Source organism: Scyliorhinus torazame, chromosome 8 (assembly GCF_047496885.1).
Source record: "Scyliorhinus torazame isolate Kashiwa2021f chromosome 8, sScyTor2.1, whole genome shotgun sequence".
In the NCBI taxonomy this organism is placed as follows: Eukaryota; Metazoa; Chordata; class Chondrichthyes; order Carcharhiniformes; family Scyliorhinidae; genus Scyliorhinus; species Scyliorhinus torazame.
In genome coordinates, this window is record NC_092714.1 from 227,064,489 (window position 1) to 227,089,669 (window position 25,181).

Sequence of the window (25,181 nt, forward strand, 5' to 3'; positions counted from 1 at the left end):
GCAGGGGGGGTCCTTATACGGCACGGGCTAATTTTGGGCAGGCGGTCCGGGTCGGGCACGCAGCTGATCGAGGGCACTATTGGGAAGGTCCAACTCTGCGGTCTGAGTCCGCCATGGAGCACAGCCCCTGGAGGCTGCCGCTGTGCGCAAGAGCGGCCTCTGATCCGGAGGTGCGACGGCCTGTATCTACAGCAAAAGCTGCGAGTTTCCCGACGGTTCACTGCTAGCCCCTTGCAGGTCTATGAACATGTGGCCCTTTCATGCCAGTGTTTCTGTCGTGAAAGGTCACAGTTTTTACGATGGTGTGGGGACATAGTCTCAAAAACGGTGAATCCAGCCCCTTATCTCCCTTTCATGTGTATATTTGTGAAGCTGAGAGTGGATTAAAGGAGTATTGTATCATAATCAACCTTTTCATGTTCAATAAAGGTTTTTTTCTTGTTGTTAAAACTAATTAGCGGCACTACGACTGTTCCTCCACATTTTCTAAAAAAAATGTTACTTTATGTGCCGGAATTCTCTGTTCCTGAGACTAAGTGTTGACGCCAGGGCAGGATTTGTGGACTTCCGTGGCAGCAAAACTGGCATGGCACCTGGACCGATTCAGCGACCATAGAGGGACTAGCACCAACACCATGTGGAACACAATCAATTCCAATGAGGAACTCTGCTGGATTAGCCGGGTCCATGATTGACACTCGGGAGGCTGACAAGCTGCAGCCGCATATATATATTACACACCCCACACACACTCATCCCAGCCAACAAGATGGAACTGGTTGCACTGGAGCGCTGATGGGTCGCCCTGGGCCAGAGGGCACCTGGGGGGCTGGCCCGGGGGACACCCATACAACCTGTGGCCCTAAGTTTACAGTGGGCAGTCAGCGATGTGCGCAGCTGCATGGCTGTCTTGCAGGCAGTGATCTGTGCCCATCCACCCCGACCCCACAGCCCACCTGCTGGCCACCCCCAGCTACTCCCCCACCCCCCGGCCCTGAAATAACCCGCCCCCCACCAGTGGCATGACTGTTAACAAGCTATGGCGATGTTGGGCACTTACCATACCCCTCTCCCTCAGCAGCCACAGCGCTTGTTTCACGAATTTTAAAAGCACAAGTGAACCTCCTCGTCGGGAATTCGCCCCAGTGGAGGCGGAGCATCGCGGAGGCCCCAGAGAGTACCGGGTCAGGCCTGCTAATGGTATGCCAATGCTGTTTACTGGAACACATTGGCGCCGCTGTCAAAGCACTGGAGAATTGCGATTTGGCGTGCAACCAGCACCTGCCACGATTTCAGCGTCAAAACTGATTCTCCGCCCAATTGTGTTTCCAGATTCCGGCGTCAGCTGACAGAGAATCCCACTCATGATCCTTTGAGCTCGGGTTCCATTCTAGGATATTCCCGTCCAGTTATAATATCAACTAGAATTCTAACACTGATGATGTAATGGTGTAAAATGTTCCAAAGTGCTGCATGTAGGAGAGAAGTAGGTCGAGGAAGAGTAAAAGAATTAGACAAGTTAACAGAAAGTATGATTTATTGGAGGAACTTCAGAGGATAGCAGCTAAATGGCTGAAAGAACACAATAGAGTTTTTTATAAAATTAATTCACAGGATGTGGGCTTCGCTGGCTCGGCCAACATTCATTGCTCATCCATAATTGCCCTTGGGTAGGTGCTGTTGAGCTGCCTTCTTGTTCCGCTATAGTCCATGTGTTGTAGGTACATCCCCAGTGCGGTTCGGGAGGGAGTTCCAGGATTTTTACCCAGCGACAGTGAAGGAACGGTGATATAGTTCCAAATGAGGATGGTGAGTGGTTTGGAAGACAACTTCCAGGTGGTGGTGCTCCCATGCATCTGCACCCCTTGTCATTCTAGATAGTAGTGGCTGTGGGTTTGGAAGGTGCTGTCTAAGGAGCCTTTGGAAAGATCCTGCAGTGCATTTTGTTGATGGTACACACTGCTGCTTCTGTGTGTCGATGGTGGAGGGAGTGAATGTTTGTGGAAGGGATGCCAATAAAGTGGACTGTTTTGTCCTGGATGGTGTCAAGCTCCTTGAGTGTTGTTGGGGCTGTACTCATCCAGGCAAGTGAGGAGTATTCCATCACATCCTGACTTATGCCTTACAGGTGGTGGACAGGCTTTGGCAAGTCAGAAGGTGAGTTACTTACCACAGAATTACTCGCCTTTGATCAGTTCTGGTACCCACAGTATTTATATGGCTTCTCCAGTTGAGCTTCCGGTCAATGATAATCCCAGGATATTGATCTTGGGGGATTCAGTGATAGTAATGTCACTGAAAGTCAAGGGGCGATGGTTAGATTATTTCTGGTTGGAGATGGTTATTGCCTGGCACTTTTATGGCGCAAATGTTACTTGCCATTTGTCAGCCCACTCCTGGAAATTGTGTGTGTCTTGTCGCATTTGGACATGGACTGCTTCAGTATCTGAGGAGTCATGAATGATGGTGAGCATTGTGCAGTCAGCAGTGAACATCCCCACTTCTGACCTTATATTGGAAGGAAGGTCAGTGATGAAGCAGTTGAAGATGGTTGGGCCTAGGACACTTCTCTGAGGAACTCCTGCAATCATTTCCTGAAGTTAAGATGACTGACCTTCAAAAACCACAACCATCTTCCTTTGCGTAAGTTATGACTCCAACCATTGGAGAGTTTTCCACTTGTTTCCAAATGACTGCAGTTTTTCTCGGGCTCCTTGATACCATACTCGATCAAATGCTGCCTTGATATCAAGGGCAGTCACTCTCACCTCACCTCTAGAGTTCAGTTCTTTTGCCCATATTTGAAACAAGGCTGTAATGAGGTCAGGAGCTGAATGGCCTTGGCCGAACCCAAACTGAGTGTCAGTGAGCAAGTTATTGTTAAGAAAGTGTCATTTGACTGCACTGGTGATGACCCCTTACATCATTTTGTTGATGATCAAGAGTAGACTGATGGGGTGCTATTTGGCCAGGTTGGATTTGTCCAGATGCCGCTATACTGGAACAGCTTGGCTAGGAGTGAGGCAAGTTCTGGAGCACAAGTCTGCAGTACTATTACCAGAATATTGTCAGGGCCCATAGCCTTTGCAGTATTTAGTGCCTTCATCCATTTCTTGATATCAAGTGGAGTGAATCAAATTGGTTGAAGACTAGCATTTGTGCTTCTGGGGACTAGGGCCTTCAGAGAAGTTCAAGATGGACCATCCACTCAGGACTTCTGGCAGAAATTGGAATATTGGTGTGTGGTAATCAGCAGGAGGTTTACTTGCCCATGTTTGACCAGATGCCATGAGATTTCATGGGGTCCGGAGTCAATGCTGAGGACTCCCAGGGCAAGTCCCTCATGGATGTATACCACTGTGCCACCACCTCTGCTGGGTCTGTCCTGCTGATGGGACAGGACATACCCAGGAATGATGATTGTGGTGTCTGCGACATTGTCTGTAAAGTATGATTCTGAAGGTATGATTATGTCAGGCTGTTGCCTGACCAGTCTGTGCGACAGCTCTCCCAATTTGGCACAAGCCCCCAGATGCCAGTAAGAAGGGGTGGGCTAAGAAGGATTCTGTAGCTCGAGGACCACAGGGTGCACTTGGGACATTGGGCTGGGGAGGTTACAAAGCTAAGCTGGTGTGAGACATAACAACAGGAGTAGACCATTCAGCCCATCGAGCCAGTCCCGTCATTCAGTACGATGATGGCTAATCAAACACTTCAATGTCTTTTACCCCACTATCCTTTACCCGTCACATTATTGTTAAGAAGACATCTATCAATCCCTACTGTAAACATACACAATGACTGAGCTTCCACAGCTCTCTGAGTTAGAGAATTCAAAAGATTCACAATCCTCTGTGTAAAGGCATTTCTCCTCATCTCGGTCCTAAGTGGCTACCCCCTTATTTTGAAATTGTGCCCCAGGTTCCAGACTCCCTAATCAAGGGAAACATCTTACCTGCATCTCCCCTGTCTGTTCCTTTCAGTATTTTGTGGGTTTTAGTGAGGTCACCTCTCATTCTTTGAAACTCTGTAGACAGTTTGCCCAATTTCTCATCATAATACAGCCCGATCATCCTCGGAACAAATCTGGTGAACCTTCGTTGCACTCACTCGATGGCAAATAATGTTCTTTTTAAGGTAAGGGGACCAAAACTGCCCACAGTACTCCAGGTGTGATCTAACCAAGCTTCTACACAATTGAAGCAAGACCTCAATGCTCCTGTACTTGAATTTTCTTGCGATAAAGGCAAATATTCCATGGAGAGAATTTTAAAAAGTGGATCAAGAGTTTGAAAGCAGTGCGTTTTGAGGCTGGGAAGTGCAGTGAGGGCAGGTGATGGGTAAATAAAATTTTCTGTAAGAGTTATTTGGAAAATGAGACAAAGGGAGAAGGAAAATTACTATTTAGCTCATAAGAAAATGCTTAAAATTCAGTTATCAAGAATCTATACTGAGATTTGTAAAGCGAACTACATCAGAACAGAATTGTCTCTCTGTTAAATTTCTAAAGTGGGGTGGACGAGTGCAGTAGCACAGTTGCATTGGATAAGGAGGCTCTCAGTCACTTTATCATCTAACTCTCCCCAATCTCGATCTTCAAAACATCTTTCTCTTCATAAGATGCTAAATTGATTTTTTTTTTAAGCACCTAATAGATTTAATTATTTTAAAACTTTCTTTTGTGGAGAATCAATTTCTTCAAAATCTGAAGGTCAATATTGTTCTGAGCCTTAGAATGGTAAGTCTGTAAATAATGCATTGAAAAAACAGCAAGTATACTTCTGGTTGAATCTTTACCTGATTACTCCGTTGTCCAGGGTCACCTTTCTGTCCTTTTTCACCAGGGGGACCCTATTTAAAGGAAGGAAAAGTAAGGATATTGGTAAAATATTTCAAATTTTACTCCACGTGTTAATCATATTTTATCCTTTAAGCACTGACAACAAGTGAGGGGTTGTGCTTTTTAGCATTTTTATTCATATTCTGAATTCATAAATAATGTATACATACTGCAGGTCCTCGTAGACTGGGTCCACTTGCTCCTGGAGGTCCAGGTTGGCCTTCTAATCCCCTAGGCCCTGCCTTACCAACTGGACCTTCTTGACCCTGTAAAACAAATGTGCTAGAACTGAATAAATTTCTGAAAATTGATTCAGTGCTTGTTCAACCATTATTTTGTTTCTACATTTAATTTTTTTTATCCTTCGGCGATAGTAGATCAGTATTATCAAGCTGATTATCAATACGTTTGAACCACAACATGAATACCTTTTGTAGCTAACAAGTCCTGAAGCAGGTCTTGAACCCAGAGTTTCTGGTTCAGAGGCAGCAGCACTATCTACTGAGCCACTATATCTCCTGGGTGTATACTATTGAAACTCAGTTTTGCATCAAATGGAACATCATTGTATGACATAATTATACACTTACCTGAGGTCCAGGTTCCCCACGCTCACCCTGGGCACCTCTTAAACCAGGAGGTCCCTGAATAATTGGTTAGAAAGTGCAGAATTAAGAGATCTAATTCATGGTAAATCTTTTAATGCATCTGTTTTTTTAAAGAATGAATAAGTACTATCCAACTCTTCACAGGAATTTGAACAAAACTTTGATCGTCTTAATGAAGAATGGGTCTAATGACAGATCTATGGTTCACATGTTCTCAAGTTAATCTTGTTCTCAATAATACAGCCTTATTATTCTAGCACTTGCCTCCTTGAGTATACTTCAAAAGCACTCCCTCCATTGCCTGTCAAATGCAGTGTGACGTCAAGGTCACAAAAGGCCAAGTTTTTCTTTCTTTTAAGAAGAATTTTAGATAAACACGGTAAACATTTTCACACAATTCTCCCATGTGGCCGAAAAGTAAATAACTGATGGTTAGGCGTCAGACAAAATATCGCATCAGCCAATTTATTCTGCATTTTATATGACAATTATATGGAACTTCAATAGCTGTTAAAAAAATTCTGAGCACCGAGCATTGCACTGACCCATGCCCTCCCTTTCCATGCAAGCAGCACTCAACTTTGATTTGCTGTTTATTTAAATGATTGCAGCTTAAAACCCAATCTTATATGCTCTGTTGAGTGAGTGCACACCTCAGCAGGGGGCTCCAAGTTTGTGTGATGCTGGCACCACTTAAAGCCAGCCTACATTTTCTAAAGGGGAGCTGCAGTGCTGGAAGTAACTGGGGAAAGTATTCTGAGCAGGGAGAACGCTAAATTATGGTGCAGCAGGTCAGAAAGCTTCTAGCTTCTCAGAAACAGACTGGGAACTTTTTGCGGGAGGTGAACAGGAGGAGGTTGGGGAATGGGGTGCCTGACAGAAAGCCCTCTCGGAAAATAAAGCAATGTGAGCAGATAACTGCCACAGTCAATCCAAGCAGTGTGATTCTTGGAGATGTGCAAGCAATGCTACAAGAAGGTTAGTTGCCTCACATGAGCACACGAGTAGTCATAATCAGTGAATTCATTGTCAAATGCCATATCCTTACAACTGAGCCACTAACTACATACTCCTTTCAATTTGCCACACCCATTCACTCATCTATCAACAATCCCAATCAATCATGATTCATACCTATCATTCATAGCTTTGTCTCACCCTTTCACAGTCAGCGCTGTTACTCTTGCACGCACATCTCACAGCCTAAACACACTACCAATTATTCAACAGCAACATCACCCAAACAGATTTCACCCGACTCATTGCCACACATCCATCTCTCTTGCAGGACAAGGTGATGTATGACCAGAAGCAGGAGCCTGCAAGTCGTTATCCCATGGAGTTGATGGTTTTCTCCATCAGTATAGTGCCATGCCTGAATCTCTAACCAACAGCAGCTATTTAAGATTATGGTGTGCCCATTCCTAATCCTCCTTCTCACAACCCATGTCCCCCACATCTAAGATCTCTTCTAATTTAAAAGCTGCTTGCCATCTTGCAGTAGAGCTGTGCCCTCATGATGAGAAAGTTGTTTAGGATGTAGCAGACCACAACAAATCATGACAAGCACTCCACTGAATACTGCTATAAAATCCAGGCGATAGAAGCATTGTCTATCCACCCTAATGATCTGCTCAATGTTATTTCATGTGGCTACATGGCTTTTGTTATATGCGTGCTGCCCATATTTGTGCACCAGAATCATGAGCAAGATAGTCAGCAGATAGCCACCATTGGCAGTAACCACCCTCTAGTTCTTTGCAGTAACTCACATACAGTCGGCACAACAGGCCTTTGCAGAATGAAGACATGACTGCTGCCAGAATACTGAGCATTGACCTGCCTGATACACTATGTATGGCCACACATCAGCTGGATTGTGAAAGATCAACACCCTGGAATACTAACTCTGTTTCTCTCTCCGCAGAATCTACCAGGCCTGGCCTGCTGAGTATTTTCAGCATTTTCTGTACAGAGGAATGGAATCAGGTAAACGCAGTCCCACCCAGCTATACAAGACGCAAGCCATTGGAGCTGGGTGGCATGGTCAACCATGACAAAGACTGCAGACAGGTCAAGAAGAAAGAGGACCAATAATTTACCATGGTCATGGATACATTGTATGTCATAATCTATCCTCAAGACAACTCAAAGCACTTTGTAACCAATAGTTTATTTTTATAATGCAGTCACTGTTGTTATGCATGCAAACACAGGAATCAATTTGTGTAAAGGAAGCTCAACCAAATGAATGAATGACGAGACAGCCTAAATTGATTGTGTAGTCTGAGGTAGAAAGGTTGGCCACAACACCAGGAGAAGCTTCTTTAATTCCTCAAATGGTGACTTGTTGTTCTATCTCACCTTCATCAGATTAGTCTATGGGCACGATTCAATGACCACGCTGTGCTTGAAAAGTAGCTCAGCGCAGTGCAGAGTGGACGGAAAAAGCCGGGAGACCCCATTCCCGGGATCTACCAAGCTCACAACCCCTCACAAGATCCAACACGATCTCGCAAGATGTTGCAATGTAAATCCTGCCCATTCATAGAATCTCTACAGTGCAGAAGGAGGTAATTTGCCCCATCGAGTCTGCACTGAGCCACTGAAAGAGCACTCCACCCAAGCCCACTTATTTGCCTGATCCGAATAACCCCTTAACCCAACTGACACATCCCTGGACACTAAGGGGCAATTTAACATGGTCAATCCACCTAACCCGCACATGATTGGACTGTGGGAGGAAACCGGAACACCCGGGGAAACCCACACAGACACAGGCCGAACGTGCAAACTCCACACAGTCACCCGAGGCCAGAATTGAACCCTGAGTCCCTGGCACTGTGAGGCAGTAGTGCTAACCACTGTGCCACCGTGCCGCTCTATTGTGGACGGGATCACTTTTGGGAAAATCTACATATTAGAGCAAGGCAGCTAGTCTCACTCTAATATGCAGATTCCCAAGGTACCTGAGGCTTTGGGATTCATCCCTGTTGCCTCGGAGACCTTGGGTGAGCACCATTCAATACAGATGGAATGGCACTTGTGGGGTCTCCCAGGGATTGGAGGCCCCCAGCTGCATGTTCTTTGGGCAGGGTGGTGCCCTGGCACGGCTGGTGCCACCTGGGCACCCTGGAAGTGATAGCCTGGTGCTCTGGTAGTGCCACCTGGGTGCCATCCTGGCACTGCCAGCTGGCATGGGCACTGTCAGGTTGGCACTGCCAAGCTGGCATTTTGTGCACATGTGCAAACAGGCTGGGATGCCCTATATAGGTGTTGGGGAGGGTGCGAGGGGGACAGGGACCCTCCCATAGCATGTTCGGTCTGTGGGGAGTTTGGGGATTGTGTTGGGGGCCCTGGAGATTGGGATGCCATTTAAAAATGGCGTCCCAATCTCTTGCTACACTGGAGAGTTCCGACAAGCGGAGCTCCCCAGTGTACAAAACGGAGCAATGTGCAGCCTTAGCCATGCATTCCTCACTGAGGCCCCGAATATAACGCGTGTCGTGTTGAATAGCCATGTGTTTCTCGGCTCGCTATGGGATTTTGTTCCCATTTAGTTGAATAGTTTGGAGTGTATGTCAAGGTCCCACAAATAGTTCACTCTCACTGGTAATCTTCATCCCATGCCCCCACCACCACCCCAGTTTGCTTCTCCCTGGAGAAAACTTGAAGAGGAAATGCTTTGTTGCAATGACCCGGCAGCTCACTGGACCTGTTCCACTGTGTCCGATGGGTGAACTTAGGATAGCCTTTCAGCCATTCTCTTCTAATTTCACTTCTCCTATCACTTTTTTCCTGTTATTAGGAGTTATTGAATTTGGATCCCTTGTACTTTGGAAGATCTCAATAGATTTTTTTTGGAATTTCTACAGAGAGCATGAAGTAGTTAAACGGTTCCTGAACAGTCCATACAGTGAACATCCTGCATCTCAGGTCTGCAATTTGCAGTTTAAGGCCGTGTTACCATAACTGCTCATTTTTCAACAGTGCTAATTATTTTCTCCATTATGTTGCTTAATTATATTGGTCAGATTTTGTGCCCTCAGTTGCTCTCCATTGCAACATTTCCTATGCCTATGTTGACAATAACAATATGATCATACTGAGCTGTGATGAAAGACGATCTACTCACTGGTGGTCCTAAAGGTCCTGGTCGTCCTTGCACAGCTGATGAACAGGTGCAAGCTTGGACACGAGGAGGACACGCCAGTTCATCTCTCTAAAACCAGGAAAATACTTCAATTACTACAATTTCTAGAGTTTATTTAAAACAGAGAGAGGCAGATCACAAAATAGAAAACAATCACAGTATTGGGAATGATCCAGCAATGGAGTTGCTATTAATCTTCTCCATTGAATTTAATTTATATGGCTTAGACTTAACACATGCACATCATACTCTAAACGTCACTTTAATTGCAGACGTAGAGCAATCAGAAGCCAGTGTCACATTGAATTGCTGCCTGAACATTACTAGCATTTTCTCACCTGCAAATCTCTCGCAGCATAGCCATGAATAAACTGTGATTGATCTAAGCCTATTTTTACTGAACACAAGAGGCACTTTGTGCTTTTGTAGAAAATGGTAGAATAATACATTGAACTATGGTACATTTTTGTCCTTATTATCAACTGACCTCCAGTAAGAATGGATGCACTAACCTCAGCTTTGCCTGATTAGCTCAGTTGGTTAGTATATGTAGCTAATAATGCTAAAGTTGTGGGTACCATGTCAGAGCAGTGTGGCTATGTTGTTTATTTTCATTTATTAGCGGTTTATGTTACCATGCCAACTTTATTTCCATGACAGTAGACCCAAGCTTAAATTAAGGGTCATTTGTTTTCTCTTCAGTGAAATTCGAAAAAATGTTAAAATGTTTCAACTAACTTATTATGAATATTATTTATCTGTTTAGGTTGAAAAGGGGAGCTAAGTTAAATGGTGCATCAATTATAAAAATTTGTGACTTCGCATAGCTATTTTCTAATTGTGTCTTATCGACCTAGGCCAACTGTATCTGTCAAAATTTAACTCAGTCCAAGCAATGTTGCATTGGTCAGACAGTAATGGGGTCAACAAGAGCACATCATTCAGGCTGATACTTTAGTGTAGTACTGAAAGAATGCTACATTATTGGGGGTATTATCTTTCAGATCAGGGATTAAACAGGGGCCTTTTTCTAATGCACACAAAAGATTCCATAGCAGTCTTCAAAAGCAGGCAGCTTTTCCAAAGTCAAATGAACAATTCTTCCCCTTACCTTGGATTCCATCATGCTGCGGTCGAGAGGCTTGAATGTTCCGTTGATCCCGAGAGCAATGCTATCTGGGGTACTAGGCTCCTGGCAGGGTCACCCATGATGGTATGGTCGAAGGGGCGGAATCAGACGAAGTGCAATCTAAAGCAAGCCCTCAACGGCGGATGAGTTAGAAGATATCCACATGATACGGCGGATGAAAGTTGCAGTTGTATGAAGATCCCCAGTCATTGAGGTTCCCTTGCCACTGGAACTTGACCTAACCTCTCTCAAGGACAGTGTTTGCTGATGTGCAACAGCTCACCCACGTTAAAAGATGTCCCGCACCAGCCGTCTATCTCGAGGTAACCAGCACAGACAAGCCCTATGGCAATCGACGAGAGGTGACAGACACAGGACAGTGAGGTTTGGAAGTCTCTAGCTTCCGACCGCCATGTCGGCAGTGGGGTTTGATTCAGTCGTCTCACTCTTGGAACAGGAACAGGAGAGCGTTTTGGCAACTTTCTTCATCACTGAGCAGCCCTCTTCAGGATCCACTCTGCTCACCCTGCATGGGGAAGGGGCTAGAAAAGGTACCCTAAATATAGTCTGTTCCATCCCCAACCTGGCTGGAAAACCCCATCCAGCAGCTCATCTACCTGCGGTCAGGAACGCAAAGTTAAACTGAATTTCGGAACTTGGAGTGTACGAACCCTCAGGATAATGAGCAAAACAATCGACCGGAACGGAGAACTGCCTTTGTTGTCGTGAACTCAGGCAATTCAACAGTGGCGTCACTGCCCAGCAAGAGACTCATACAGCAGGCGAAGGACAGCTGAGGGAAGATGGCGGTGGTAACACCTTCTTCTGGAGAGGGAAAATCCGAGCATCAGCTCAGTATGCATGGAATTGGTTTCGACATCAAGAACAAATTTGTCAACCGACTCTCGGAGCTTCCTGTTGGGATCAACAAGCACCTCATGACCCTCTTTCTACAACTTGCCAAGAACCAGTAGGCAAAGGCCATGAATGCCCCAACCCTTGACGCCAATGATGAGACTAAAGAAGGCTTCTAAACTACCCTGGACACCAAGGACAGGATTAGCTGTTCCACCAGCCCCGTTTTCCGGTGCGGCGTACCCCCGTCTTCAGCGGGATCCTCCATTCTGGCATCAGTCAATGGAGTTTCCCATTGTGGCCATCCCATGCCATCGGGAATCACGCACGCCGCCAGCGAAACAGAGGATTCTGCTGATAGAGAACCTCGCAGCATATTCTCCAACATTCCTAAGGAAGATATGAACATCCTCCTTGGGGACTTCAACGACAGGGTTGGAAAGGATTCCCAAATCTGCAAAGGAACCATCGGAAAGGAGGAATTTAGGAATTGCAACTCCAACGAGCTTTTCCTGCTCGCCAAATGTGCAGAACACCAGCCTGTCATCACAAACACACTGTCCCACCAAAACGACAAGTTCAAGATCTCCTGGAAACATTCATGATCAAAGCAACTTCATCATTGTCCGATCCCAAGACCAAACGGATGCCCTGGTCACCAAACGACGACCAGTGCAGAACACCAGCTCATTCATTCCTCTGTGTCCATCAAACTCCATCAGCAGAAGCGTAAGATGAAGAAACAGCTCAGAAAAAAGATCAGCGTTGATTGGCTTCAAGAGCCAAGCATTAGAGTAAACATCTAACAATGTGTTCTCCAACGTCTTCAAAGTGTCCATTCTAATGGAGTGGAGGAAAGTTGGAAAGTGCTCAAGACAACAGGCACCTCAAGCTGTGAAGAAACCATCGGCCACAAGACCAGGAAACACCAAGACTGATTCAACGAGAATGGCCACACCATCCGAGACCTCATCGACAAGAAGAGGAATGCTCTCCATGCCTGGCCAAACTACATAGCCAGAAAACCAAAGAGGAGAGCTGATCAATTAGCCAAGAGAGAGGTACAAAGAAGAACTAGAGAAATCAAGAATCAAGGGTGGGGCGGCACGGTGGCACAGTGGTTAGCACTGTTGCCCCATGGCGCCAAGGTCCCAGGTTCGATCCCGGCCCCGGGTCACTGTCCGTGTGTAGTTTGCACATTCTCCAGTGTCTGCATGGGTCTCACCCCCGCAATCCAAAGATGTGCAGGGTAGGTGGATATGCCACGCTGTATGTCCCCTTAATTGGAAAAACTAAAAAAAAAACGAATCAATGGTGGACTGAGAAAGCTAAGGAGCTGCAACTCCGCTCTGACAAGCATGACATCCGGGGCTTCTTCAGTGCCACCGAGGCAGCATATGGACCCAATACCCTTAAACCAGCAAGGAGTAAGGATGGAGCCCACTTGACAGACAGTGAAAACATCGGCTTCAATGGAGAGAACACTTCAAAGAACTCCTTAACTGTGATGCAAACATAGGTGAGGTTGCGTTTGAGGAATTCCCCAAACTCTCCATCAAAGATGATATTGGACTGTCACCAGGATCCCAGCGGAGATTTGAAAACTTGGAGGGGAAGAGATCACCCATCATCTCCATCAGCTGTTGCTGAAAATCTGGGAAGGACAAGACGTTCCTGCCGACCTCAGGGATGCCATCATCACCACTACCTTCAAGAGAGGAGGAAAAGAAGACTATGAGAACTACTGAGGAATCTCCCAACTCTCCATTGCCGGGAAGATCATCGCCTGAATCTTCTGGCCGCTTTCTCCCAGTCTCTGAAGAAATCCTTCCGGAAACCAGAGTGGCTTCCAAGCTAACCGTGGAACAAGCGACATGATTTTCACTGCTCAGCAACTTCAAGAGAAATGCCAGGAGCAACATCAATCACTCTACATGGCCTTCATCCATCTGACCAAGGCTTTTGGCTCAGCCAATCAGGAAGTGCTATGGAACACCCTATAGCAGGTTGGCTGTCCAGAGAAATTCATTAACATCCTTTGACTCCTCCATGACAAGATGTCAGTGACAGTCCTCACTGATGGAAATAAGAAACCTTTGAGGCCAAGACTGGAAGGGATGTGCCATTGCCCCCACCATTTTCTTCACCACCACCCTCCTTCACTTGTCAACAACAAGCTTCTCAGTCGAGTCGACATTGTCTACAGGATGGACGGAAAGCCTTCAACGTCAATAGGGTGAAATCCTAGAACAAAATGACACTGACATTGTTCATGGAACTTTAGTATGTGATGACATCAGAGGAGAATCTCCAGGCCATGCTGACACCTTCACGGAAGCATAACAAAAAATTGGTCTCAGCCTCAATTTCAAGAAAACTCAAGCCGTTTACCAATCCGCCCCAGATCCGGGGCGGGATTCTCCAATAATGGGGCGATGTCCCCACTCCAGCATCAAAACGCCGCCGTTTCACTCTAGACTTTCCTGAAGAAAGTCCAGAGTGATTCTCTTACCTGAAGGGGGCTAGCAGGGCCCCGGAGTACTCCTCGCAGCTCTGGCTGCCGATACGGGCCCTGCACTTCCGGTCAGGAGTCCGCGCAGGTGCACAGTGGCAGCGTTCGGCGACCACCCCGCGTGACATGACGGATTCAAACCGCGGACCGGCCCCGAAAATATAGACACCCCGAGATCTCGCGAGCCCGTGGATCGGTGGCCCCAATCGCTAGCTTGGCCATCCGTGAGGCCCCTTCCAAACAAGAGGAGGACAAAGGAAACACTTCAAAGACACCCTGAAGGCTTAACTCAAGAAATGTAACATAGACATCACCACCTGGGAGACCCTTGCTCAGAAGAGACCTACTTGGAGGAACCTCATGATTGAAGGGACACAATTCTTCGAGGACATCCGACGGCAAGAGGAGGCCGAAAAAGGAGCCCAAGAAATGAATACCAGTGATCTAGAGTCCGAGGACTGATTCCAACTCCCGGAAACATCTGCCAAGTGTGTGGTCAAAGGTGTGGCTCTAGGATCAGGCTCATCAGCCATGCAAGAACACACAGAACCCATGACCAGTAACACGGAGTTTCTTAGGTCGACAATCATTCTCGTGAGCGAGTGATCATCGAAGAAAAAGAGCAATTCTTCCTCAACCAACACGCAACCAGTCATTTTCTTTTCGTGAGATTTTGGTGCTGGCAATTGATTGCCTTGTTTCCCTGTGTAACATGTAAAGTATTTGTATGCTAGCATGCATGGCTTACCTTTAAGGCTCAGTTTATTAATTTGACACTAAACTCACCAATGCTGGTAGATCGCAGCAGATGTCCATGTCAGCCCAGGAAGTATTGCAAACTATGGCAAAAGCCTGTAACTGAAACTAAAAGAAACAATTAAACAGAATTAAAATTATAAACAAAATAAAACCCACCAAGGAAAGAAATGAAACGGTTTGATGCTTAATCACTTACTGGGACTGAACCATTGCTGGCTCCCCTGGTTTTTACTAGTTTCCCCAGCATCTCAAATCCTTCGGTGGAGATTTTCCCAGCAACATTAATGAACTTCTCTCCAATCTTCTGGCAGTCAATATAAAGCTTGACGTTTGTCCTACTCACTGCTAAATGGACCTAAAGAGATAGGCAAAACCAGTTTTGGATTGGTATTATTTAAAATTAATATTCTATTCATGATATAATGGAGGTTCATTAAGAACTATCTTGCAATGTTTGCAGCCAAGTAACTTGTTGAAAAGGGAAGGGCAAGACTGAAAACAACTCTGTGGTTAATCTGGCCAGTTCCAATATTTTTCAGTCCTTCAATTTCTCAAATACTTAATCTCAAGTTTTCAGACGATTTGTCTCTGCTGCACCTTCCTTCTTCTCAGTGTCTGCCCGTGTCCTTGATCCTAGGGTGTGTGGCAATCATGAACATTTTATAAGGATTAAATGGATCTATCCCTCAAGAATTATGATTATCTCCGCTTCGCCTTCTCTTCTATGAATTAAACAGTATAGATCTCCCAGCTCTCCACAGACCAAATCAGTTTGGTTGATGCACACTGCCCTGTATTCAATGCTTGGATATTCCTACTGTAGTGGCCAGTATTGAAAGTGTAACCATTCCAGTGCCTTGTATGACTCATTATCACCTCCTGCAATTTAGTCTCTCTCCCTTCACTGATACATTCCAGGGTGCAGTTAGTTTTCCTCACTCCTATAGTAACACTAAACGATCCGCCAACACTCCCAGATTCCTTGCCTGTGATGTGTCCTGTTGCCAAGAATTAGTTTGTTTATATTCTCACTTTTATTTCCCTTTCTTTGTCTTGTCACCTTACATTTTCCTAATTTCTAGTGCCAGGAAAACAGGGGTTCTAAGTGATCTATATTTGTATTGTTAAATATTAGAAATAAGGTATAGATTTAATGGGTTTAATTTAGAGGTTCTGTGTAAGAAGAGTAAAACTCTAGTTAGATTCATGTTAGACAAAGATGTTTGCATGTGTGGTGGTTTGTATTAGTTCAAACCGTGCTTCTTTGTGCTTAGAGAGGTTTATGGCATGAAAAGTAAATAAATGCTTGGAGGAGGAACGAGATGTTGTTTAGAAAACAGCGGGACCTTTAGGGAAAAGAGCTTTTGAATTCAGTCTTTGACTAGAAGCCAAGCGAATAGAAGCTTCACAGCTGGAGAGGGAACATCCCTCTCAGCTCTGTTAGAAGGAAAGCCAGACCATGGAGTAAAGAACAAAGAAGGTTAGTGCCAAAAAATTAAAGAACAGTTAATTAAGGAAACTCGAGAAATGAGAAGTTTCCAAGAAGTCTGAAGTTAACAGAACAAAGAGGAACTGGAACAATGTCATGTGAGAGTACCTTTAAGAAATGGGTGTTTATAAATGGGTGTGTATATAAGTATCTGTAGTGAGAGTACCTTTAAGAAATGGGTGTTTATTACTGCAGTGATGTCAGAGAGTGGGTGGAGCTAGGCTGTCTGTCTGCTTTTTACTTTCGTTTTAGGCTGTTTGCTCCAGGGTGTGTTTGAGTTTCGTTTTCAGAGCTGGATAGCTGCAGTCACAGCCAGAAGGTGTATTAGAGTCTCTCTCTGTAATCTAAAGACTGTAAATCGATCCTATTGATTGAAAACTAATAACAGTAGTGACTTTAACCTTATGTGCTTCTGGTAAAAGGTGTTTTAATTCTTCTGGATGTTGTTTGGGAAGTTATTAAGGATTACTTAGTGTTGTATTCTTTGGGGGTTGTATTTGAAATAATGGTTGCTAAGATGTTCACTGTTTGTTTTGAAACGGTTAACTTGAATTCATAGAATAAACATTGTTTTGCTTAAAAAAATACTTTTCCATTTCTGCTGTACCACAAGTGGGCCGTGTGCTCCCCATACCACAATCTATTAAAAGTTGTGGGCCAGGTAAACTCCATGATAGACTTTGGGGTTCTCTACACCCTGGCCCATAACAACAAGAACAGTGTATTGCTCAGTGAAGAAAGACAGAGCTGGAAGCCAGTCAGATAGCTAAAGTAGTTCTAAGGTTTGAGATATCTTACTACAGTTTGTGAGATGTTAGTTGAAATAATTGTGTAACAACCAGTGGCGAGGAAGCTTTGTTTGGAAGGATAGTTGAAAAACCTGGAGGTGGAAACAGCTGATGGAAACCATTGCTTGAAAAAAGATTTTAAAGTGGCGTATTTTTTGGAGGATGTCTGGTCATAGTGAGGTTGGAATGACCAGCTACTCGTTGTATACCAGTAGATCAGTGATAACGGTAGAGTGCTTCTGGTCTACCATTCTGCCTCTGCTGTGGCCACCCCTGTTGACAATAAGTGTGGATGTGGACACACTCCTCATCTCGCATTTGTTCCAGGTGGATCTTTTGGAGATTGGTAGCTGGGAGGTGTCTCCCCACCAATTGGGAGTATGATTTGAGCTCCTCCATCAGATTGACATCATGTTTCATTGGAAGGTCAGCTATGGCCCGGAAAGTGTGTCTGCCGTTGGTTTGTTTTTTTCACCCTGAATGTGTACCGTCTTGTATGTGAACCAGAACCTCTGGCTTCTGGGGGGGGCATCTTTGTCAGCTCTTTTTTTCATCTAGCAGCGAGACCAATGGTTTATGGTCCATTCTTCTTGCACGCCTATTTGACTGTGAGAGTTTCTCTTTCGATCACGGCATATCTTATCCCTGTGACAGACAGTTCTCTGGATGCGGAATACACTGGCCAGCGCCATTTGGCCAGGTGTTCCTGAAATAAGACTGTTCAGCTATATTGTGGTGAGATGACCATTAACTTAGATGTCTGTATTCCAGAATGAAATCCCTGATGTATGGCCTCTCCCAAGAAGCATGTTTGTTTTTCCTCTTGGTGTGGTACCTTGCCCTTGTGAATTGTCTTGGGGTAACATGTGTATCTAGTTGTGTTAGCCTGACAAAGCTGCTTGAAATGTCCAATGTGGTTGCAATGAAAACGCTGTGTTGAGACTATCAGCCATTGATCACATCTGTGGGGCTGCGTGGCTCCACACTGCTGACCAATGCTCCTCTCCCATTGGCCTTGTGTGTCCATGTTCTTCTGCTGTTTTACTAGCTAGACAGTCGGGATGGCTCTGTACCATGACTTGCTTTCGCTCCTTAAGATATATCTGTGCTGTAAACAGATTTTGGATTGCCTGATAATCTGAATGGCCTTTCCAAGGGTCAAATCTTTCAATGCTTGAAGCAATACAGAGAGGCATCATTCACCACTCCAACAGCTATTGTGTCCCTGATGAGCTCTAATTTCAGGTCGCCGTTGTCACAGCCTTCAATCATTCTGTACAACTCATTAATGAAGGAGTCAATAGGTTCTCCTAGCTGTTGGACACATTTGTTAAACGTTGCTCTTTCAAGGGCCTTGTTACTGCTCAGATAAAAATATGCATCAAATTATGTTGAAGTCTAGTCAAATTTTGCTGGAGGATTTATTGATTCCTATTGTATTGTTGGCTATTGGACCTACTGGATAATGCATCCTGTTAACCTGTCCAGCTTTTGTTTTTTTGTCTAGACCTGAAGGAATTTTTTTTGCAAAATCCCCAGTTTTGTGACTGGTCTGGGCCTTGGATGAGTCCAAACTGATCTGGTTAATCCATGGTTATTTAAAATTAAGAATGTGTACAGCTTTAAATGCTGCTGGGGAAGTTTGGGTGGCAATGATAGTTTTGATTTCTGAATTTTAAATTTTTCAGTCGTGACTCCTTGGCTCGGCTATTTTGAGTCTTCCCCACAGTGTTTAAGTATTTTCAGGTCATGAAACCATTAGTTCCCAATCTTTTAGCGACCGATTGTTAAGATGCCGACTCAGAATTCGGCACTGTTTATGGTACTTTTAAAACAACAATTCTGGCTGCTGCTGACTTAAAAGCTTTTTTAAACTCGTTCCGGCTAAGAACTAAAGTTTTTTTCAGCTCAGCCTTGCTAGGTCATCCACCTCGGCACTCTCTGGGCATTGAAACTGGATTCCACAGGATTGAGTAGAGTTTTCCGCTTCAGTGTGGAGGTTTACTTCTGTCTTCTGCTTCTAATTCTACTTTGGAGCTTTTCTCTGGTGTTCTCCTTCTGCGTATTCACTTCAGATGCTACTCGTCAAGTCAGAATCCTTCTGTTTCAATCTTCAGAATTTTCCATTTGTTTTCCAGTCCCTGCGAGGCTCTGGGTTTTTCCAATCGGAGTCATTGCCACCATGTTGTACTATGTTGTCTGCAGTTCTGTAGGTCTCATGCAGAGGTTCTGCGTCTTGTATAGTTTAACAGTAAGATTTTCTTAACTACTTGTAACTATATACATATGCACGGTATAAGGTCCAAGTTAGAAGCTCTCTCCATGTTTGCCTCTACACACATCTCGGTCCAGTACAAGACTGCCTTGTAGGCTCAGGTCATGTGTCCCTTTACTTCACAATATGGGAGGGACTATACCCAGTCCTATGCTAACCCATTCTATTCCAATTCTCTTCCCACACCTAGTGGTGCACTAAGGCAGAATTTTATCTTTTTCCATTGCTAGTTATTCCTGGAAAAGGTCGCTAGTCTGTCACAGAGGCTTCTAGCTTGAAATGCGCCGCTCCAAAACAAGCATGGCTGACCAGGGGTCTATCCTGCTCTTACTGGCAGCCATTGATGTGTTGGAAGGATATGCAGGTTGACACACTCAACCTGTTTGACCGCATTGTGAATGCCATCAAATCCTCACAGATTCATAGAATTTACAGTGCAGAAGGAAGCCATTCGGCCCATCGAGTCTGCACCGGCTCTTGGAAAGAGCACCCTACCCAACCGCACAGCTCCACCCTATCCCCATAACCCAGTAACCCCACCCAACACTAAGGGCAATTTTGGACACTGTCCTGGGGTGGGACTCGAACCTGGAACTTCCGGCTCAGAGGCAGGGATGCTGCTCACCTAGCCACATGACCTCCTCACCCATTCTATGCCAGCCCTTTATGCAACATTATCCTGACCTCATTTTGTATTATACCTTTCCAAAGCACATTCTCCATCTTCTTTACCTGGGTTCATATTTATGTTGATCCACTTTGTATCCAAAGTATGATCCTTTTGGAACAAACATTTTTCCCCTTATTCCCTACATCACTTTCATTGTCGGTGAGTAACCAACGATGTAAGATTCATGAATGAACAGCAAACACAATTTTGAGAGCTTTCTCTGTCCAATTATCTGTAATTCACTATTTGAGTTGGGTTAACAGCCTCTCCCTAAACATTGAAAGAAATGCTAAAATGTGAAATGTTTGTTCCATAATGTTCCCAACATTCCTATCTTGACTTCTAGTTTTAATCCTTGAATTGACTGCCTCTGCTACATGATGATATAACTGCTTGGAAAGCACTGTAAAAATGTGTATATAATTAAAACACCGACAATGTACTTCGGTACATATACAAAAATCAGAAAACATAAGTTATTGCACTACTGAGTTCCAATCAGGCTCTAAAAATAACACATGTACCTTGTGGAAACTTCCAAAGAAAATCTTTTTGACTTCAGCTTGGTTAAAAGAAACTCCCTGAAATTGACTCTTAACATCCAGATTAAAGTAGTTCACAGTTTGTTGGTTATCTGTATATTGAATGGAACAACATCAATTAGAATTATGCTAATTTTAACATAAAGTGAGCATTAATTGATATCCGCCAATATCTTTGGGAGGTTAATTTTACAAAATTGTACTCCCAGCTCTAGAACGCTATCCATTGGAAGGGTGTATTGCAAATTCAGGCAATGCTACTCTTTTCTGGATTAATCCAATTCACGTTTCCAAGAATCCCTTATATTATCATGGTTCTCTGCTGGAAGTGCAATTGTTTAAAAAAAAAAACACCCATTTGATCTAATTTGAGTTCAAAAGCCTTACAGTTAAGCACCACTCCAACAAGAGGCTGATAATCTTCATCCACAATCTGCCAAATTGCAAATGGTTCCTTTGGAGTATTGGGTAGGAGTCGAAAGAACAATGTAATTGTGTACTCTGGAGGTAGTCCCGTGGGGTGGATATTCCTATATTAAAAAATAGATAAATTCAAAATAAAAACTCAAAAATATATATTCTTGAAATTTTATTTCTTGCCAGTTTTACTTCAACTGATGAATGGGGCGAAGGGGTCAGGGAGTTGCCTGATTAAAGTTTGCCAAGCCCATTTCCCAACAATGCCTTGCTGAAAACCCATATTCCAGAATACTGAATCATTAGGTTAGGCTTGTCGTTGTACACCACAATGAGCTCATCATTTCAATAAAAGGGGGCAGTTACAAAGGCCAGGCATTTTCTGCTAATTCCAGCCAGGCATGTGGTGAATGGAAGGAGACTCATATAAAGCAGAAAATAATCCCGAAAGTCCATTGTGATTGTTACTGATATCTGGGGCGTCATTCTCCGACCCCCCGCCGGGTCGGAGAATGGCTGTTGGCCGCCGTGAATCCCGCCGAAGTCTCCGCTCCCGGAGATTGGGCGGGGGCGGGAATCCGGCCGCGCCGGTTGGCGGGACCCCCCGCTGGATTCTCCGGCCCGGATGGGCCGAAGTCCCGCCCAGGAATTGCCTGTCCCGCCGACGTAAATCAAACCTGGTATTTACCGGCGGGACCAGGCGGCGTGGGCGGGCTCCGGGGTCCTGGGGGGGGGGGGGGGGCGCGGGGCGATCTGACCCTGGGGGGTGCCCCCACGGTGGCCTGGCCCACGATCGGGGCCCACCGATTCGTGGGTGGGCCTGTGCCGTGGGGGCACTCTTTCCCTTCCGCCTCCGCTACGGCCTCCACCATGGCGGAGGCGGAAGAGACTCTCCCCACTGCGCATGCGCGGGAAACTGACAGCGGTCGCTGACGCTCCCGCGCATGCGCTGCATTTCCGCGCCAGCTGGCGGGGCAACAAACGCCATTTCCGCCAGCTGGCGGGGCGGAAATCCCTCCGGCATCGGCCTAGCCCCTCAATGTTGGGGCTAGGCCGCCAAAGATGCGGAGACGTCCGCACCTTTGGGCCGGCGCGATGCCCGTCTGATTGGCGCTGGCTTTGGCGCCAGTCGGCGGGCATCCCGCCATTGGGGGAGAATTTTGCCCCATATTTTTCACAGTGCTGCACTATCTTGAACATTTTGAAGGATTATTTTCAGCAAATTCCTTTGTTTCTTTTCAGTATGTTCTTAAATATCCATGAGAGGTGTTTGTTATGCGTCTGTGTCATGGGAATGTCACTTTAAGAAATGTTTGTCTTTTCAAGTGGCTGCAGTGATGTCCGTGTGTGGGTGGAGCTGAGCTCTAGGTCTGTTTTTTACCTTCGCTTTGAGCTGAAAGCTGTTTTTGGCTCTGAGTTTTAGTTTCATTTTCAGTTGGGGAGCTACATTCAAACCAAGGAGGTGTTCTCCCTCTCTCTCTGCCTACTAAAGAATGTCTCCAGATCACTTGATGATTTCAAAGTAATACCTGTTTCTGTAAGGAATGCAAACCTACTGTCTTTGTTAAAAAGGGTATTTGACTTATGGATGTTGCTAGGAAAGTTATTAAGGGTTACCTATAGAGTATTATACCTGTGGGGATTGTCAGTGTTGGCAGTTGATAAGATGTTTACTGTGTGTTTATACAATGTTAACTGGATTCATAGAATAAACATTGTTTTTGTTTAAAAATTCGTTAGATCTCTGTTGCATCACACCTGTAAAGTGGGCCCTTGTGCTCCCCATAACAAAAATCTATTAAACGTTGTGGGTCAGGTGAACTCCATGATATACTTTGGTGTTCTCGAAACCCTGGCCCATAATAATTGTAAAATTTTCCCAAGCTTGACTTTGGTTGCCGGAAATATTAATACATTCAAGCTTTGGTGGCACAGTGTTTAGCACTGCTGCCTCATGGCACAGAGGGCCCAGGTTCGATCCCGGCCCCGGGTCACTGTAATTGTGGAGTTTGCACATTCTTCCTGTGTCTATGTGGATCTCACCCCCACACCCCAAAAAGATGTGCAGGGCAGATGGATTGGCCACGCTAAATTGTCCTTAATTAATAAAAAGAAAAAAATATATATTCAAGCTTCAAAGCCAGTGTCCTAGTTTAGCCAACAATGAATATTCAAAAGCCTGCACATTATATAGATTCAGTGGCCACATAATTTGGCTCCAAAGCACCTAGTGTTCAGCACTGAGTGCTGTTTGGGTACAAAATAGCATTTACCAAACTTTTGCACGTAACTGGTGCAAGATGCACTGGACTCCACTTTGGTTAAGGGAATCAAGGCATGTGCAGTTTGTGTCCGCTGGTATTGTGAAGAGTAGGCAGACAGTGAAGCCAGTCAACATGTGATGTTGATTTTATGTCCACGATGCCATTTTGGAGCTCAACGCTTGAGGTAATGCCCTTTTTATACCCTCACACAACTTAACATGTGCTCAGCGGCTGGAAGGCCCCCATCTAGCACTATTTCAAGGGATCAATAGCTATTTTTTGATTTTTACTGGTCTTGTTGAAATTGTAGAAGCATTTGATTGAAGGGTTGCATAAATTTGCTGAAGCTTACAGGTAGTGAATTGGCAGGTGCTAAAATACTTTGCCCTGACTTCAGGGATTCTGCACCAACCACTTGTTCCCAGGTCTGGGCACAGTAGTTTGCATCCCCTTCGGACTAGAACATGACAAGGAAAATCCGCAGGGGTGACACAGAACAAGGTAAGCTGCTGGAAGAGGGAGGAGGAAGAGGAAGGACCCTCAATAAGACTCCTTATCTGGCCAGGCTACCCAGGGAATAACTCTCCCATTTGAACAATAGTGAGGAACCAAGTATCAGATGTCTCTGCCTCACCAAGGATGTCCTCACTGAAATCTGCCACTGGCTGCTACCATCGCTGCAACATCAGAGCAAGGTGAAGACAGCATTTCCAGAGGTTGTAAAGGTGACTGTGGCCATGAAAACAAATGTATAGATCAAACTATGGTACATTGCATACAAGCACCAATTAATCGCCTTTGTGCATTCCTCACTGCCTATCTTTTGAGTGTCCTAGTGGTCATTTGCAGTGATACTCCAGCGGCTGTGGATCAATGGGTAAGTTGCAGATGGTTTTGTGGGTAACACTGAACACCACGGCATTAGAAGGTCCACCTTTGGACTGCACCATCTCTGCATTGGTGACAGTGGTCTGGGCTGGCTGGTTGATGGGCAGCAGCAAGGGCACTGGAAGAATGTTGGGAGGACTCGTGCTGTCCTGGGAGAGGGCAGCAGATCTGTGCTCCACAGAGCCACTGCTACTCCCAGGTTTGGCACCTCAGTGATCTTAGTATTCTATCACAGCACTAATTGCTGGGCTGCTGTGACATGCTGCAAATTTCTCTCAGGATTGGGATCTGCAGCCAAGGTGGCGTCAGTCTGAATGTGCGAGGTAAATGCCTCAGCTTTCACGAAACAGTCTGGGCTTCCATTGAAGCACCTGGATGTTTGATGCCTTCTGCAGATGTTGCAAAGGGAGCTGAGACATTGGTTAGCCGATACTGCATCATGGTTGGTTCCAAAAGAATTCCCATGGAATTTGACCACCACTTCCATGCTGAAGAGGATGGGCTCCAAGCCCGATGCAAAGCCCAGAGCCTAGTTGGTGCCAGATACCTCCATGGTCCTTGACGTTGATGTATTTTGCAGGTCTCCCAATGTCCAAAGCATTTCATGGTTCATACCCATCAGTTTCTTTCTGTAGACCACCCCATCAAAATCATTATCTGAGTCCTCTGAAGCCGAACTAGTGTGTGATTCCGGCCTCCGGGAGGAGGCAGATGCTGTATGCTTCTCCCTCCCCTGGCTAGAGGACACTCAAGCCTGGTGTCTCACCATGTGCAGATCCCATTTTCAAGCTTTCTGTTGAAGTACACAAAGTGTTTGTATCCAAGCAGGAGGTTATAAGTGACATATTTAGAGACAGTGTTTCTTATTCACTACTGTCTTTCTACTCTTCTACTTCCAATGCTTTCTGACTAGGTTGTCGTTCTACCTGTAAGGAAACATTCAAGGGAACCATTGCTGTGAGGGGAAAGCAGCTGGTACTTGCTTACACCAT

General features: G+C 45.2%; 1 protein-coding gene across 4 annotated transcripts in view; it reads right to left on the reverse strand.

The window, feature by feature from the left end:
* Positions 1 to 25,181, reverse strand: part of LOC140428420 (collagen alpha-1(XIV) chain-like) — a 295,003-nt gene that overhangs the window by 27,324 nt on the left and 242,498 nt on the right. For all 4 annotated transcript variants that reach the window (XM_072514848.1, XM_072514846.1, XM_072514847.1 and 1 more), the window contains exons 32-39: positions 21,008 to 21,150; positions 20,603 to 20,712; positions 15,053 to 15,211; positions 14,884 to 14,961; positions 9,584 to 9,670; positions 5,431 to 5,484; positions 5,011 to 5,106; positions 4,798 to 4,851 (exon numbers count right to left, since the gene is read on the reverse strand). In XM_072514848.1, coding sequence (XP_072370949.1) covers positions 4,798 to 4,851; positions 5,011 to 5,106; positions 5,431 to 5,484; positions 9,584 to 9,670; positions 14,884 to 14,961; positions 15,053 to 15,211; positions 20,603 to 20,712; positions 21,008 to 21,150 — 781 coding nt within the window. The remainder of the gene's footprint in view (positions 1 to 4,797; positions 4,852 to 5,010; positions 5,107 to 5,430; positions 5,485 to 9,583; positions 9,671 to 14,883; positions 14,962 to 15,052; positions 15,212 to 20,602; positions 20,713 to 21,007; positions 21,151 to 25,181) is intronic.